The sequence below is a fragment of the Podarcis melisellensis genome (assembly GCF_964234715.1).
Source record: "Podarcis melisellensis genome assembly, chromosome: 2".
In the NCBI taxonomy this organism is placed as follows: Eukaryota; Metazoa; Chordata; class Lepidosauria; order Squamata; family Lacertidae; genus Podarcis; species Podarcis melisellensis.
Window position 1 is genome coordinate 13,864,859 of NC_138529.1, and position 18,595 is coordinate 13,883,453.

General features: G+C 46.8%; 1 protein-coding gene across 3 annotated transcripts in view; it reads right to left on the bottom strand.

Moving 5' to 3' along the window:
* TIMELESS (timeless circadian regulator) overlaps nucleotides 1–18,595 on the bottom strand; it is a 62,328-nt gene that overhangs the window by 5,089 nt on the left and 38,644 nt on the right. For all 3 annotated transcript variants that reach the window (XM_081898517.1, XM_081898515.1, XM_081898516.1), the window contains exons 17-27: nucleotides 18,464–18,587; nucleotides 17,438–17,639; nucleotides 16,150–16,301; nucleotides 15,482–15,567; nucleotides 13,659–13,782; nucleotides 12,220–12,302; nucleotides 10,953–11,095; nucleotides 9,130–9,367; nucleotides 6,986–7,054; nucleotides 6,176–6,294; nucleotides 2,751–2,859 (exon numbers count right to left, since the gene is read on the bottom strand). In XM_081898517.1, the coding sequence (XP_081754643.1) occupies nucleotides 2,751–2,859; nucleotides 6,176–6,294; nucleotides 6,986–7,054; nucleotides 9,130–9,367; nucleotides 10,953–11,095; nucleotides 12,220–12,302; nucleotides 13,659–13,782; nucleotides 15,482–15,567; nucleotides 16,150–16,301; nucleotides 17,438–17,639; nucleotides 18,464–18,587 (1,449 nt within the window). The remainder of the gene's footprint in view (nucleotides 1–2,750; nucleotides 2,860–6,175; nucleotides 6,295–6,985; nucleotides 7,055–9,129; nucleotides 9,368–10,952; nucleotides 11,096–12,219; nucleotides 12,303–13,658; nucleotides 13,783–15,481; nucleotides 15,568–16,149; nucleotides 16,302–17,437; nucleotides 17,640–18,463; nucleotides 18,588–18,595) is intronic.

Below are 18,595 nucleotides of genomic sequence, written 5' to 3' on the forward strand. Positions count from 1 at the left end.
GACATTTTTGTTCTGAGAAGTCTTCCCAACTGAATGAGTAAGGTCTCTTCCATGGATGTCAACTTTGCAGCAGCATTATTATTATTATTATTATTATTATTATTATTATTATTATTATTATTATCATCATCTTTGCTGCTTTTATTACACTATGTACATCTCCTGGAGAGGGACACGGGTGGCGCTGTGGGTTAAACCACAGAGCCTAGGACTTGCTGATCAGAAGGTCGGCGGTTCAAATCCCCACGGTGGGGTGAGCTCCCGTTGCTTGGTCCCTGCTCCTGCCAACCTAGCAGTTCGAAAGCATGTCAAAGTGCAAGTAGATAAATAGGTAGCGCTCTGGCGGGAAGGTAAACGGCGTTTCCATGCGCTGCTCTGGTTCGCCAGAAGCGGCTTAGTCATGCTGGCCACATGACCCGGAAGCTGTACGCCGGCTCCCTTGGCCAGTAAAGCGAGATGAGCGCTGCAACCCCAGAGTCAGTCACGACTGGACCTAATGGTCAGGGGTCCCTTTACCTTTATATACTGCCATGGGGGTCGGATTAAATTGACACGGACTTTGGACATGCCTGCTTTATGGCTTGCCAGATGCTCCCTTGTCCCAGCCGGGTATAATAATAATAAATAATGAATTTTTATTTATACCCCGCCCTCCCTGGTTCAAAAAACCAGGCTCCGGGCAGCTAACAACAAATTTAAAACATTTAATTGATGCAACAAAAAACACCATATAGTATATAACATGAATAACAATAAATTCAGAATTCAAAAATCAATTTGGGGGGGGGGGGGAAATCCATCCAATAAACATTAGTTGATCACCAGGGCTAGCTGGCTAAATTAGTCCTATTTGGGCCAGCGAGGACACCAGGGGAGAATTAGCTGTGGGATCCCAGAGTGGGTAATCTTCATAAAAAGGGCAGGCTAAGTTCAAATTGAAAGCCAGGCGGAATAGCTCTGTCTTACAGGCCCTGCGGAAGGAAGTTAAATCCTGCAGGGCCCTGATCTCATGGGACAGAGCATTCCACCAGGTTGGAGCCATCACTGAGAAGGCCCTGGCCCTGGTGGAGGATAATCTGACTTCCTTAGGGCCCGGGACCTCCAAACTATGATTATTCATGGACCTTAAGCTCCTCTGTGGGGCATACCAGGAGAGTATAAAAACAGGAGGTTCATCAAGCCCCTGTAAGGTTACTATGCTAGATGGGCTATGCCTTGCTCAAGGGGTCAAAGGCTGGTTCGGCCTGAAAAACATATTGCTCTGATTACAGATGCTGTCTCCCATGTCTCCCTGATTCTGCCAGGACTGCCTGAATCTTTCCCCACCCAGATAAATGCAACGATATGAGACGGCAGCAACCAATTCCGCAAATTCACATGTTTTTTAAGAAACGAAACTTAAAACTTGAAGAGGGGGAGAACCCTGTGTAAGCATTTGAGAGCATGCCCATCCAGATTAACGCTTTTGGGTTCAATAATGTCAGTATGAACTAGGATGCTAAAATGGGTTACAGATTAACCACCAGTTTGAGGAAGTTATTCTAGACCGAGTTGTGCAATCAGCGAGGGCTGAGCTTAGGTATTAGTGCTGGTGCTTTTAGTGCCTGTCCTTTATTTGTACTTGGGTGTTTTTAAGACACCTAAACGCAGAAAAATAGCATGTGAAACCGTTTCCATGTTATATGGACAACTGCCAAGAGGAGGAAGAAAACAAATACGCCCTCATTTTACAACAACACACAGAGTGTGCATGTACAGCAATAAGAGATGCTAAATCAATAGATTGTTTATATATATACACACACACACACACACACACACACACACACACACACTAGAACTGCTTTCTGTCTCTGCGTGTGAATTGGCTGAGCTTCTGTGATGTCATGTACTGCTCACTAACACATTCTGAAATTCTGAGGCAGCAGGTTCAGCTCTACAGATGACAAACAATGGAGGTTGAGGGAAGTGAAAGGTCTATCTGGCAAGGGGAATGAGAGCTTCAGAGGGCCTAGGAGCAATTGAGCTTCTAATTCATTCATTCTGCATTTTTTAGTTCCTGATCTCAAAACCCAAGTAGGAATGTACGAGGGAACATGGCTTCCCAAATAGCCTGGACCTAAGCCATATGTCGAAACAAAATAAAACAAAATAGTAATAGTAGTAGTAGTAGTAGTAATAATAATAATAATAATAATAATAATAAATTCCTTCCAGTAGCACCTTAGAGACCAGCTTTTGTGTGTTCATACCAATACAGTGGTACCTCAGGTTACAGATGCTTCAGGTTACAGACTCCGCTAACCCAGAAACAGTACCTCGGGTTAAGAACTTTGCTTCAGGATGAGAACAGAAATTGCGCAGCAGCGGTGTGGCAGCAGCAGCAGGAGGCCCCATGAGCTAAAGTGGTGCTTCAGGTTAAGAACAGTTTCAGGTTAAGAACAGACCTCCATAACGAATTTAGTTCTTAACCCAAGGTACCACTGTAACTAACTTAATTGGTCTCTAAGGTGCTACTGGAAGGAATTATTTTATTTATTTATATCTTATTTTGTTGTGCCTACGGCAGACCAACATGGCTACCTACCTGTAACTAAGCCATATGGGTCTTCATAGGTTGTACCCAGCACTTTGAATTGTGCGTGCCCAGAAAAGACCCGTAGCCAGTGGTAACCTTGCTGGAACAAGGGAGTGACATGCCTTTACAGGCAGAGGGTTGTTTCAGTGTGTTTCCCTTTCCATACACCTACCGGCTACTTGATTTTTGGTCTCCCCCTCCACTTCTTTTGAGGCAATGGAAGCAGCTGCTTGTCGTAGTTGCTCTGGGCTGAGTTTGGCTGGGATGCGCCAGAAAGATTCCTGTAGGAAGTAAAGAAGGTAAATAAAGGTAAAGGTACCCCTGCCCATACGGGCCAGTCTTGACAGACTCTGGGGTTGTGCGCCCATCTCACTTAAGAGGCCAGGGGCCAGCGCTGTCCAGAGACACTTCCGGGTCACGTGGCCAGCGTGACAAAGCTGCATCTGGCGAGCCAGAGCCGCACACAGAAACGCCGTTTACCTTCCCGCTGGTAAGCGGTCCCTATTTATCTACTTGCACCCGGAGGTGCTTTCGAACTGCTAGGTTGGCAGGCGCTGGGACTGAGCAGCGGGAGCGCACCCCGCCGCAGGGATTCGAACCGCCGACCTTTCGATCGGCAAGTCCTAGGCGCTGAGGCTTTAACCCACAGCGCCACCTGCGTCCCTAGGGTAAATACATGCTGCTAGCTCCTGGTGACAGCAGCCACGAAATTAAAAGACGCCGCTTTTTGGAAGAAAAACAATGACAAACCTAGACAGCATCTTGAAAAGCAGAGACATCACCTTGCCAACAAAGGTACGTATAGTAAAAGCCATGGTTTTCCCAGTAGTGATGTATGGAAGTGAGAGCTGGACCATAAAGAAGGCTGATCGCCGAAGAATTGATGCTTTTGAATTCTGGTGCTGGAGGAGACTCTTGAGAGTCCCATGGACTGCAAGAAGAACAAACTGATCCATTCTTAAGGAAATCAGCCCTGAGTGCTCACTGGAAGGACAGATCATGAAGCTGAGGCTCCAATACTTTGGCCACCTCATGAGAAGAGAAGACTCCCTGGAAAAGACCCTGATGTTGGGAAAGATGGAGGGCACAAGGAGAAGGGGACAACAGAGGACAAGATGGTTGGACAGTGTTCTTGAAGCTACCAGCATGAGTTTGACCAAACTGCAGGAGGCAGTGGAAGACAGGAGTGCCTGGCGTGCTCTGGACCAGGGGGTCACGAAGAGTCGGACACGACTAAACGACTAAACAACAACAACAGCTCCTGTTTCCTTCTGCTGTTGGCTCCTTCTTGCAAGCTTCTTGTCCCCAGCAGAGCTAAAGGAGGGGATTGCCCGCAAATTAGTTGCAATAGCAGCAGAGCTCAAGGATTGCTGCGCCAGCCTGGTTTTAAACCAAAGGGTTGTATGCAACGAAGTCGTTTCATTCGTGCAAGGAGTTCCACTTGTGCAATGGAACTTATCCTCTTCATGTGTGACCCCCCGCCCCAAATCTGTTCTAGGGGTTCATCCACTGGCTCCAGAGCAGATGCAATGTGTGGAGGCGACACTATGCAGGGAGGAGAGAGGGAGGGAAAATTCTGTTTCGCAAGAAGGCCTTGGGCAAACAGGAGGACATAATCCAAACTTGCTCTGGTCATAAATCACTGGGACAAAACACCTCGACATAGTCAAAAAAGGAGAAAGGACAGATACCAAGATAGAAAGGCAAACCTTTACGAAATAAATGCAGGGGGGAGACCACATTAATAATTATCTTATCTTCTATGATTGTATGAAAGGCAAGATTACAAAGAGCCAACTGAATGGTTCACGTTGCAACAGAGCACAAAGGCTGGAATATTTCTGCAGACAGAGCGAGAGCCAATAAAGGAACACAAGCTGCTGTTCCACCAAAGCCACAAACTTAACACAAAACTGTGGCTGATGAGACTGAAGCACTTCCGTCTTTGTTTAGGAGCATTTGGGAATGCTTTTGCTCATCTTTCCTGAATATATATTTATATTTCTCCCACTTCTTTCAACATTTTGTCCTCAGTCATCTCCAAAAATGTATATACAAAGCAGGAAAAACCACAAATGATGAACAGGGCTAAATAGAGGTTTTTTTTGGGTGTGGGACTGTACCAAACATTCCTGGAGCTCATACTTTTTAACATGTGTTAACTTAGGATCATGGATGCATTTCAAGTTCTTCTGGGTCACTTTAACCTAGGAGCGACACTCGGCTGTCTTATTCTACGCAGGAAATAGCTAATCTCACCGAAACCCAGCTTCAGTTAAAGCAGGAAAAGGAGGAACATATCTGGCAGCCCTCTTTAGGGAAGTTTTTAATGACTGATGTTTTAATGGATTTTTAATCTTTTGTTGGAAGCCGCCCAGTGTAGCTGGGGAAACCCAGCCGGATGGGTGGAGTATAAATAATAAATTTGATGATGATGATGATGATGATGATGAAATAGTCTTTCTCAATGAATTATTAAAGTTGCCCTTCCAAAAAGCAAAACACAAATACATTGGTTTAAGAACAGCTTAGTTCATGAACAACTTGGATTAAGAACGCTGCAAACCTGGAAATAGGTATTTTGGTTTGTGAACTTTGCCTTGGAAGCAGAACATGTTTCATTTCCTGCTGAGTGTGTTCCATTTGTAAATTGAGCCCCCCGCTGCTATGGGAAAGAACACGTTGTTTTAAGAATGCTTTGGTTTAAGAGCGAACTTCCGGAACGGATTAAGTTCATAAACCAAGGCACCACTGTATTACAAAAAAGGCCTGTTCCTTAAAAAATGTTTTACACCCACAAACCCATTCTCCTTCCGTATTCTCTATGGCACTGTGGTCTAAACCACTGAGCCTCTTGGGCTTGCCGATCAGAAGGTCATCGGTTCGAATACCTACGCTGAGAGTGAGCTCCCGCTGTCCCAGCTCCTGCCAACCTAGCAGTTCAATAGAATGCCAAAAAGTGCAAGTAGATAAATAGGTACCACTCCGTCGGGAAGGTAAACAGCGTTTCCGTGCACTCTGGTTTCCATCACTGTGTCCCAATGCGCCAGAAGCGGTTTAGTCATGCTGGCCACATGATTCGGAAAGCTGTCTGTGAAAAAACGCTGGCTCCCTTGGCCTGAAAGCGAGATGAGCGCCGCAACCCCAGAGTCGCCTCTGACAAGACTTAACCGTCCGGGGTCCTTTACCTTTATAAAGGTAAAGGTAAATGGACCCCTGACCATTAGGTCCAGTCATGACCGTCTCTGGGGTTGCGGCGCTTTCATCTCGCTTTCAGGCCAAGGGAACCGGCATTTGTTCACAGACAGCTTTCCGGGTCATGTGGCCAGCATGAGTAAGTTGCTTCTAGTGAACCAGAGCAGCGCACGGAAACGCCGTTTACCTTCCCGCCACAGTGGTACCTATTTATCTACTTGCACTTTGACGTGCTTTCGAATTGCTAGGTTGGCAGGAGCAGGGACCGAGCAATGGGAGCTCACTCTGTCATGGGGATTCGAACTGCCGACCTTCTCATCAGCAAGCCCTAGGCTCTGTGGTTTAACCCACAGCGCCACCCGCATCCCCCTTTACCTTTATATCTTCTAGCAAAACAATTACCTGTTCACTGGCTGGGGCTCGAATCTGTAATTTACGCAGAAGCTTCTGGAAGCGCTTATGTTCCATGGCATCCTCATTCTCCTCAGACAGTGGCACCAAAGGTACTGGCTGGGCACATCCTGGCGAAACAGGAATCTATCAAGCTAAATTCTAGAACCATATGGGAAAGAGCAGTATAGTATTCTTGTCTACAACATCCTGGTGGATATTTGGCTCTTTAGCCTTTGTCTTCCTTATTAGACAACGCAGATTGATTCGAGTTTATATGCTGCTTTCCCACAATGAGTGTTCCCAAAGCAGCTTGAACTGAAGGGAGAGCTCCCTCAGTAGGGCACGAGATAAATGTTAATTTCAGGATCGTGGGTTCAAACCCCCACATTGGGCAAAAGATTCCTGCATGGCAGGGGGTTGGACTAGATGACCCTTGCGGTCCCCTTCCAATTCTACAGAAACAGTAAAACACAGAGCGTAGGAGAAAACATAATATGCAAAATACAGGGCGCGTTAGCAAAATAAAATGACAAATCAACAGCTTGACAAACGCAGAATAAATTCAGTATTGCGAAAAAATAAATAAGAAATTCGAAGTAAGATGAAAGTTAACCAATTATAAAGTTTATAGTACTGGTCTTGCTGCACCTCAAGGACCCTGGCTTAAATAAAGTTCAGAGGGAAGGTGACATATAGCTAGCTGGCCCACACATGGTTCCTCCAGAGGAGGCTGAGAGCAAGGGAAATATTAAATCTCTTCCTCAGCCTCCCCCTGCCCCCGCAAGAAACAGGAATCTGCAACATCCTCCCTGTATTTACCATCTTCTTCTCGGTCACAAGCTGTCCGGTTCAGGCAGTTCTGGAGCCATAGCAGAGGGCCGGACAGACCTACAAAGACAAAAGTGAGTGGAAAGATGAAGGGGCTCCTCCTCTCGATAACTTTAAGAAAGGCCCAGTGTTACTGGGTAAACCAGGCCTTCTTGGATACGTGTGAAAAGGGCGAGGTGGTAAAAGACTGGATAAGTCAGTGAAATCAATGTTTTAAAATGCTCCCCGCCCCCTGCAATGCTCAAATCTCTCTGTATTATTGTTTTTAAATCAGCACTGCAGGCAAATGACAGGCCTGGAGATACTTCCTGTTATTTGCACGTGATGTCCTGGTGAATTGAACAAAATTTGTACTTCCCACCTGAATGCACAAAGTCCATTCTGCCATCGTAGGCCCAAAAACTGTGTGGTTAAACAGAGAAGCATGGGGAGAAGGTACAGTGGTACCTCGGGTTACATACGCTTCAGGTTACATACGCTTCAGGTTACAGACTCCGCTAACCCAGAAATAGTGTTTCAGGTTAAGAACTTTGCTTCAGGATGAGAACAGAAATCGTGCAGTGGTGGTGCGGTGGCAGCAGGAGGCCTCCATTAGCTAAAGTGGTGCTTCAGGTTAAGAACAGTTTCAGGTTAAGAATGGACCTCCAAAACAAATTGAGTACGTAACCCAAGGTACTACTGCACTCTGAAAATTTATTACTCCAAAACTGAAACTTTCATCCGGTTGTAAATATTACGCCTCCAGCTGTTTTTGGACTACAGTTCCCATCATCCCTGACCACTGGTCCTGTTAAGCTAGGGATGATGGGAGTCGTAATTTTTGATATAACCGTAAAAACTACAGTGGTACCTCGGGTTACTTACACTTCAGGTTACATACGCTTCAGGTTACAGACTCCGCTAACCCAGAAATAGTACCTCGGGTTAAGAACTTTGCTTCAGGATGAGAACAGAAATCGTGCTCCGGTGGTGCGGCGGCAGCGGGAGGCCCCATTAGCTAAAGTGGTGCTTCAGGTTAAGAACAGTTTCAGGTTAAGAACAGACCTCCGGAACGAATTAAGTACTTAACCCGAGGTACCACTGTACTTCATTACTCCTTGTGTTTATATCCCACCTTTTCCTCCACAAAGGTGGCATACATGTTTCTCCACCTCCTCAACTCAATCCCCAAAACAACCCTGTGAGGTAGGTTTTAGGCTAAGAGGCATTGGCTGGGCCAAGGCCCCGCAGTGAGCTATGGCCAAATGGGGTTTTGAAACCTGCCCTCCTGGGTCCTAATCTGGGACTCTTAACCACTACACCAAATTAGCGTTCTTGCTCTCTCCACACTCCAAAGATTGCGCCAAAGCTGATCCCCAAATCTAGGTAACATTCAGAAAGGTCTTCCGGGCAATCCTAAGAATCCCTGGAAGCCTCTTGCAGCTTTCCAACGTGGCCACAGGGGAGCAATGGGCATCTCCAAAGGTTCACACAAAGTCATGCAGTTTGATGGTAAATGCCTAAGAGGCCAGGCCAGGAACTTCCTGAACTGTGCATGCTCCCAAGAACCTCCCGGAGGTTTTGCAGCAGGCATTTTGAGGTTTTCCCAGCATACGAGTTGTCAAGGGAGGGAGGAGTATGTTTCTGAACACAATTCAAAGTGTTGGTGCTGACCTTTAAAGCCCTAAATGGCCTCGGCCCAGTATATCTGAAGGAGCGTCTCCACCCCCATTATTCAGCCCGGACACAGAGGTCCAGCTCCGAGGGCCTTCTGGAGGTTCCCTCACTGCCAGAAGTGAGGTTACAGGGTACCAGTCAGAGGGCTTTCTTGGTGGTAGCACCCTCCCATCAGATGTCAAGGAAATAAACAACTCTCTGACTTTCAGAAGACATCTGAAGGCAGCCCTTTATCAGGAAGTTTTTAATGTTTTATCGTGTTTTTAATATTCTGTTGTGAGCCACTCAGAGTGGCTGGGGAAACCCAGCCAGATGGGGAGGGTATAATAAATAATAATAGTAATAATGATAATAATAATAATAATAATAATAATAATAATAATAATAATAATAATAATTGCCTGCCCCCCAAACCACCATGCCGCCGTGAGCTGCTCCACAGCATGCCACAATTCCTTCTCTCGCCACCAGGCTCTCACCTTCCTGCCTCAGGCATTGCACAAGCTCCTGGCAGTCTCTAGCTGAGGCAGCTCCACCTTTCTTGTTAGGCTGCCCACCCAATGGCCTGTTCCCCGCATCATGGCCACCATCCTTCCAGGCTGACTCCCCCTCTTCCTCGCTATCCAAGTCATCCTCCTCTTCTTCCTCCTCTTCATCATCTTCCTCAGCCTCGTCCAGGTCAGGTATTGCAAAATCCTTGGGGAACATGTCTTTGTTCTGAAAGGGAAAAGAAGATAGCTCGCTAAGGGGGACATAGTTAACAAGAGGCATCTTACTCCTCCAACAACCAACACAAACGCTACGTAGAAATAAAATCAAGCCATTACCCACAGGTAAACCCAAAGGTAACAATCCCAGCAAGGCCTGTCTTGAAGTCGCTGGAGGAGAAAAGGGAGCCAACCAGCCCAAGACGGCTGGTTAAATGGCTCAGGACCGCAATACTTCAAGGACCACCTCTTTCCATGTGAAGCTACCCAGACCCTGAGATCATCTTCTAAGGCCCTTCTTCATGTGCCTCCTCCTCAAGAGGTCCAGAGGGTGGAAACACAAGAACGGGGCCTTCTCTGCAGTGGCTCCCCGTCTGTGGAATGCTCTCCCCAGGGAAGTTTGCCTGGCGCCTTCATTATACTCTTTTAGGCACCAGGCAAAAACGTTCCTTTTTAACCAGGCCTTTGGTTGATTTACATCCTATGCCCTTTTAGATTTTTTTTGGGGGGGGGGCTACTGGGTTGTTGTTTTTATTTTTATTATGTATTCTGCAGTTTTACATCTCGATTTTATTCTGTGAACAGCCCTGAGACCCTCAGGTACAGTAGCACCTCGACTTACCACCGCCCCTACTTACGGACAATTAGATTCGCGACCGCGGCAAACCCGGAAGTAAATACCGGGTTTGCCACGATTCGCACATGCGCAGAAGTGCCTTCTGCCGTTGCGCAGAATGGCAGCTCCACCGAATGCGCATGCACTGAATGGCACTTCTACCAGAGACCCCAATAGACTCATGAACGGACCTCCGGAACGGATTCCGTACGTGAGTAGAGGTTCCACTGTATAGGGCAGTATATAATAATAATAATAATAATAATAATAATAATAATAATAATAATAATTTATTATTTGTACCCTGCCCATCTGGCGGCTTCCACAAAGACCAAAAAGACACTAAGATATCACACATTAAAAACTTCCCTGAATAGGGCTGCCTTAAGATGTCTTCTGAATGTCAGGTAGTTGTTTTTCTCTTTGACATCTGATGGGAGGGCATTCCACAGGGCAGGCACCACTACCGAGAAAGCCCTCTGCCTGGTTCCCTGTAGCTTCGCTTCTCACAATGAGGGAACCCCCAGAAGGCCCTCGGCGCTGGACCTCAGGGTCCGGGCTGAACGATGGGGGTGGAGACACTCCTTCAGGTATACTGGGCCGAGGCCGTTTAGGGCTTTAAATTCAATAAATTCAATAAAATAATAATCATACAGTGGTACCTCGGGTTACATACGCTTCAGGTTACAGACTCCGATAACCCAGAAATAGTGCTTCAGGCAAAGAACTTTGCTTCAGGATGAGAACAGAAATCGTGCTCTGGCGGCGTGGCGGCAGCAGGAGGCCTCATTAACTAAAGTGGTACCTCAGGTTAAGAACAGTTTCAGGTTAAGAATGGACCTCCAGAACGAATTAAGTACTTAACCCGAGGTACCACTGTAATAATAATAAAAAAGACCATGCACATTCACACAAGCATTTCATCACTCGCCCGCATGCAGGAGAAAAGAACGAACAGAACAGAAAGCGGGTGCCATACCGCAGCAAGGGAGCCAGGCTTGCGCCTGCGTTTCTTGTAGAGCTCCTTTCGGTCAGACACCAGCCCCATGCTGAGCAGCTTTTCGATAACGCGGGCCTTGGAACGCTTAGCAGTGATATGCCTCATCACATTGGCCAGGATATCTGCAGGGGGAGAAACCGAGGAAGGACTCACCCTACACTCGCTCCCAAGAAGGAACGGTTCTCCCTCACTTCTGTGTGCCCCCCACGAAACACGGCTATGAGGATGCCAAGCGCATCGTTCTTCTCAGAGACCATTCTGGCGTCACCTCTGTTAATACCCCCATACGTGAAATGCCAAATGTATATATAAAAAGGTAAAGGACAAGGACCCTTGACAGTTAAGTCCAGTTGCAGACGACTGGGTTGCGGCGCTCATCTCGCTTTACAGGCTGAGGGAGCTGGCGTTTGTCTGCAGACAGTTTTTCCGGGTCATGTGGCCAGCATGACTAAGCTGCGTCTGGCACAACAGAAACCAGAGCAGTGCACGGAAACGCCATTTACCTTCCCGTAAATGATACCTATTTATCTACTTGCACTTTTTGGTGTGCTTTCGAACCGCTAGGTTGGCAGGAGCTGGGACTGAGCTCACTCCGTTGCGGGGATTCGAACCACCAACCTTCTGATTGGCAAACCCAAGAGGCTCAGTGGTTTAGACCACAGAATCACCCGCGTCCTTTAAATGTACATATATTACTGCTTAAGTCAGAGCTTCCCAAACTTTTCACGTTGATGACACACTTTTTACATGTGCATCATTTCGCGAGACCGTAATTCCGTTTTACTAGCAAACCAGAGGTTAAACTAACCCCTAACTAACAGACACTATTATGTGACACGCTGTAGGCGGACACACTAATGTGTCACGACACACCGTTTGGAAAGCTCTGGTTTAAGTGTTGCACATAATATTATCCTGGAGCTGGGGAGGGGTGGGGGGAAAGCAGAAGTGGGTGAAGGGGGTTAATAACCCTGGTTATTGGAGGTTTGCTGGAAAAATAAACCCGGCACTGGAGCAAACTCGGCACCAAAGAAGTCTGTGAGTGTGGCTTTAAGGAGGCAGGAATTCCCATCTTCAGCGGCCTTGCTGGCTGGGGCTGACAGGAGTTGCAGACCGACAAAATATGGGAGGGCCACGGGGTCCCCCACCCCTGGCTTAGAAGGTATTAAGCTCCGCCCCCTCTACAACAGCAGGCATCCCTTTTGTGGTTGCAAACTCTGGACCCTCCAACCACGCAGACCCTCACCATCTGTATCCCGGAACTCCTCAAAGAGGCGTTGAAGTTCCAGCTCCTGATCTTCTGTCCACAATGCAATGCGCGTCCCCTTCCTGCCGAAGAAAGCGTACAATAGCAACTATGGCGCTCCCTGCCACGCCTCAACATTTCCCAGCAAGCAAGGAAATGGGGGTGAAACTATAAGGTGCAGCAAGGAGAATAAGAAAGAAAAAGGACAAGGTCCTCCAGTAAGAAGCCTGCGTGGACTGAATTACATGAGGGAAAAGGGCAGGGCTGTGCAAATTCTGTAAAGTTGCATTGCACAAGATTTTATTTATATACCGTATTTTCCTGTGTATAAGACTAGGTTTCCCCCCCCCCCCCAAAAAAAAATAATGTCCAAAATTAGGGGGCATTTTATACACAGATAGCGCCGAGGATGGATTTTCTTAAATCCGGGTCCCCCAAAATAGGGGGCATCTTATAGACGGAAAAATACGGTACAGTGGCACCTGGGGTTACAGATGCTTCAGGTTACAAATGCTTCAGGTTACAGACTATTCAGCACATAAGCAAATGTGTTTCTTTGAAGCTTTACACACGTCACAAAATACAGTACATTTTCACCATAAAATTTGTATTATCGGGAAGGACAATTCTGATGTGCAGGGACAAATATTTAGGATGGGAACAACTCCATGGGATGCCCCCAATTTGTTTCGCTTAAAACGTGAGTGAAGGACATTCAGACTGTGTGCCCTAAAAGAGATTATCTAAATGTTCAAGCGTATCATTATCTTGCAAAATAAAACCTGACACTTAAAAGGGCGCAGCAGCTTTTCTAGAGGCTTCCACAGGTAGCCTCTGCATGCCGCCTAACAACTCAACGGAAAATCAATATTTGCTCTTTTAAAAAAAATCACGATTTTAGGACCCACGTACCTACAGGACCGCCTCTCCTGGTATGCCCCATGGAGGACCTTAAGGTCCATAAATGACAACACTTTGGAGGTCGCAAGGTGGTTAGATTGGTCTCAACTAGGGCCAGGGCCTTTTCAGTACTGGCCCCGACTTGGTGGAATGCTCTGTCACAAGAGCCCAGGGCCCTGCGGGACTTGACATCTTTCCGCAGGGCCTGCAAGATGGAGCTGTTCCGCCTGGCCTTTGGTTTGGACTCCATCTGACCCTTATGTTTCCCTCCCCTTATGGTTTTGATCTAAGGGCTACTTTTAAAATGAGGCTGCATTTTAAATTGCATTTTATTTTAAATTGTTCCCCCCCATTATGTTTTTACTGTAATTTTACTGGTGTTAGCCACCCTAGCTGGGGAGGGTGGGGTATAAATAAAATTATTATTATTATTATTGAAGAGGCAAGCCACACGCTTTACCTACAACTGTTATCAAATGCCATAGCCCCGAGACAGCCCATCAGAGAGGAAGGTCGCAGCCCTCTGAACAAAGACCTACCTCTCGCGAGGGAAATCCCGCAGGCTCCTTGCAAGCCCCAAGTGCACCAATCGCTTGGCCACCTGCTTGCGCGTCCAGTTGCGAGTGGTAAGATGTGCAAGGATGTTGTTAAGGATATCTTCACCTGGTGTTGGAGAAGGGAAAAGGGGAGAGGCTTAGTGGCTGGGTGAGGAGGAAGACCAGGCTCTCCACCCTCATGCAAGAAAAATTGAAGGGAGGCTTTGCTAGTACACATGATTCTGCACAAACCGTCCTAAGTTGAGACATTTCTTCATCACCCTAGAATGTTCAGTTCACATTGAGTTCATGAAAACATTGTACTCTGACCTGTTCTTAATGCATAGTTGATCACATCTACGGAACGTGATTGTTACGTCCTTTTAAGTTTTGCTATATCAATCATTAGTAATTGTTTAGGTCTTGCTATATTAATCACTAGTTATAATTTAATTAGGAGGTTTTCATGCCTGTCTAGTTCTGTGCTCCCTTTTCCAGCCTTTAATCTATCGGTGATTAATGCCTATATGCAATCCTTGCTTTGTACTTGTGTTAACCAATCAGCAACAAGCACATATGTGGGAATGTTGTAATATTCAATAAAAGGGACTCCGCGAGACATGCTCGAGAGATGCCTCCCATATGACACGCTACTCGTCTGTTGTTTATTTCAACCCAACAAAAAATAAAGAAGCAAAGGGCTTTCCCTAATCAAGAAGTGGCCTACATATTTTGCTCACCTGCCTGCTCACACTGTAGCTTTGGCAGGAGCTTCCCTGCCTGTCTGGCTCGAGGGGAATTCTTACTTGCCACGGGCCGCTATTCTTCATTAGCCTTTTCAGATTTAGGACCTGCCACTCATCCCAAACTGCAACATGGGGCCAGCTCAAAGTGCCTTCCCCACCCCACCCCCAAATTTGGGTCCAGAAGTCCTTTTTGTGGTAGAATTTAGCATTCAACCCTATCTACGTGGGGCTACCTTTGAAGGTGACCCGGAAACTACAACTAATCCAGAACGTGGCAGCTAGACTGGTGACTGGGAGCGGCTGCCGAGACCATATAACACCGGTCTTGAAAGACCTACATTGACTCCCTGTACGTTTCCGAGCACAATTCAAGGTGTTGGTGCTGACCTTTAAAGCCCTAAACGGCCTCGGCCCATTATACCTGAAGGAGCGTCTCCACCCCCATCATTCTGCCTGGACGCTGAGGTCCAGCTCTGAGGGCCTTCTGGCGGTTCCCTCGCTGCGAGAAGCCAAGTTACAGAGAAGCAGGTAGAGGCTCCCTCCCTGTGGAACGCCCTCCCACCAGATGTCAAAGAGAACAACTACCACCAGACTTTTAGAAGAAATCAGAAGGCAGCCCTGTTTAGGGAAGTTTTAGTGTTTGATGTATTACAGTACTTTAGGATTTTTTTGGAAGCCGCCCAGAGTGGCTGGGAAAGCCCAGCCAGATGGGCGGGGTATAAATAATAAATTATTATTACTATTATCCAAGCGGATAAAATACAGGCATCCTATATTGAAAGTCTCAATCTTGCTCTACGGTCATACCTCTTAGTACATTCGGTTCAGGTTACATCTTTTCAGGTTGCGTCCTGCGGTGACCCGGAAGTACCAGAAAGGGTTACTTCTGCGTTTCGCCGCTCACGCAGACGCACAAAAATGACATCACACACATGCGCAGAGGCGGCGAATTGCGACCCGCGCGTGCAGACTCGGGTTGCGTTCCTTTCAGGTTGCGAATGGGGTCCCCGTTCGCAACCAGAGGTACCACTGTATTTAGATTGCAATGCTGTTCCCCCCCACATCCATGTCATTTGGTACCTTCCACTTCCTTGTACTTGTAATAAAGCTCCCTCAGCTCCTCCTCGTCTTCCTCAGTCCACTGAACAGCCTTGAGGGAGTTAGAGCTGTTTGGAGAAGGAGAGAGAATAAATACTTAGATGGGAAGGTTGACGTGTGCTTTTATGCTCCCCGCCCCCCAATAAAAAGAGATTTAACTTTAATTCTTCTGACTTGGTATTTGATGTGGAATAATTTCAAAAGTGAACCTGGGATTGTTTCACATGTGAATACCCACACGCATCTGGAGGTCTGCTCACCAAAAGCACGTGAGGGAAAGTGGGCAGAAGATGCCGGAAACTCTCCTGTCATTGCCATGATGTGGCAACCCTGCGTGGAAGTCCTTGAATACTGCGCTACCTCCCTCAATTTAAAGGCAAAAAGGCCCCTCACTTGCTGTATGTCTTCAAAATGTGCTGCCGCCACTGCTTTGGGAAGGATTTTTATAATTTTATATTGCATTGTACTGTAATTTTGACCTATGAGGTTTTTTTCCTGTTCCATTGTCTGCTTTATACACATAGATATTTGTTAAATAATCACCATCCCCACAAAACAAAAAAGGAATATATTGAGAGAGTGGCCAGTCCTTTCTGGAAGTGCCCCTTCAGAAACTTAAAAGTTACTGGAAAAATATTCCAGGAGCTCACGTTTCATCTTCCTCTGCCAAAGCATAGCCTTCAGTCATCTCCCGAATCACGGCCGTGCTTTTCCAGAACAGCAGCTCCACGTAGGCCTTCTTGTTGTTGGCTGCTAGTGCAAAAAACTTGCCCACAATGTATTTGGCAAAGGTCACCAGCTCCTAGGGTTGGAGAGAAGTTTTTATTTATTTTAAATCTCAGGGCTCAGCAGTCACTGCTGCTCAGCACTATGGGAATATTTCATGATTAAATAATAATAAAAATAATAAAATAATTTTTTATTTATATCCCGCCCTCCCCAGCCGAAGCCGGGCTCACAGCGGCTAACAACATTAAAATGATACAACATTCTAAAATCATTTCATTATAAAATCAATTCAAATCAGATTAACGGCAACCATTAGGCTAGAGTTCTATGAAGATTACAGGAGGGTCAGGCTGCGCCCTGACCAAAGGCCTGGTGGAACAGCTCTGTCTTGCAGGCCCTGTGGAAAGATGTCAAGTCCTGCAGGGCCCTAGTCTCTTGTGATAGGGCGTTCCACCAGATTGGGGCCACGGCCGAAAAAGCCCTGGCTCTGGTTGAGGCCAGCCTAACCTCCCTGTGATCTCCAAGATGTTTTTATTTGAAGACCGTTAGGTCCTCCGTGGGACATACCAGGAGAGGCGGTCCCGGAGGTATTTTAGGTTTCCTTAATAATAGTGCATACATAGGAGGAGGTAGGATACATGTCAGATGCAAGCAGGCAGAAAAGAACAATCTGCAGATTTGGGAACTGTCTTTTCTTTTTTCTACTTCTTAGCTTGCTTTATAAAACTTAAGCAACTTTTTTTTTTGCAACTGACTCATGCCAGATTCCTTCCTCGGCAAACTACCAAGGAAACAAACATTAATCCAAAAGGGCATTCCTGATGATTCTCAAAAGATCATGTAAAAAGGCCCCTCCCTTTTTGACATGCAGATAAAAGGGCTAGGTACTGCTGAAAAACAAAAGGGAGGAATTGAGTACACATGGTGCCTTAAAACATTCAGAACAATGTTCTCATTATTTCTTACAACAACCTTGCAACAAGGCATCATCTTGTGGGTAGAGAGGATGGCGACTGCTACAGTCATCTGGGTGGTAGAGGCACGGTTTGAATTTGCAATTTCCCTGTTCACAGATCAATCCACACACGTTTACCTGGGAACAAAGTCCCCCTGTGTTCAGTGGGGCTTGCTCCTTAGCAGGTGAATTTAGGATTGCAGCCTTCACGTTTCTGATGATGCAGAGGGCAACCAAGCTACCGTGAACCTCACCTTGTAAGCTGCAGCAGCAGGGTCACTGAGCAGCCGGTTGAAGAGGCAGAAGACAGAAAGCTGGAAGAGGAGTGCCTCCATCTTGAGGTCACAGGCGATGCGGTGCAACATTTTCACCACGCAGTGGTTAGTGTGGGCGCTGTTCTGCTGGTAGTTCTTGAAGAGCAGGACATAGGCCTTAACCACACTGGCACTGGCAAACCTGCACACCAGGGTGTAGATATCAAACACGTTCAGCGTAAAGTAGGGTTACCAGACGTCCCCAGATTTGCAAATCTGTCCCTGGACAAATTCTGTCCCCGGAATGTCCCCAGATTTGCAAATCTGTCCCCGGGAAACATGGCAGCGGCAGCCTCAGCAGCCCGGAGCCAGCCTGGTAGTGCAGTTGGCTCTGGCTGACTCCAGGCTGCTGACTGCTGCTGCCGAAGGGGAATGTCCGGCCATACAGATCTCCTACCCCCTTCCTCCTTTGTTTTGACAGATTGGGGGAGGCTCGGGAGCCGCAGGCGGGCAGCCATTGCCCAGTTTTTAAAAAAACCTCTGTGCATTTGTTTCACAGGGTGTGAAAGAAGGGTTTTGCACCTTTATACAATATGCATGTGTGCTTAGGGCCCAGGGTCTTTGGTCTCACCACCCCCCACTACTGACTCCCTGCTGCTACTCAGCTTCAAAAAAAAAAAAGGAAAAAAAAAGGTCCCCAGATTCATTGAAAAAAATCTGGTAACCATAGTGTAAAAACCAGGGCAAGATATTTATAGTCAGGGCTGCTTGCATACTGCACCTCCACAGAAGCGCAAAACGTGGTAATGGGCACAGGATTCGGCTTCCTAAAGTTCAGTCCCTCTCTCTTTTTGTTATGTAAAGTTTCTAGCCCTTATGATGGATTGGGGGCGGAGGAAGGGTGTGAAAAAATGACATGGACAAGAATGCCAGAGGAAACAGGCTCAATACATTTGAAACGCCCTGGGCACACAGAAGGATGGGGGGGGGGGGAGCTCTTACAAAAAACAACAACACCCTGTTTACCGCTTCATGTAATCCAGGAAATTGAATTCCCTTTCTGACACGTTTACAGACGCCAACTCTTCCTCAGCGACTTCCTCTTCTTCAGCTGCCTCCTCAGGTTCATCTGTCTCGGGTGCTGTTTGTCCTGCGTGC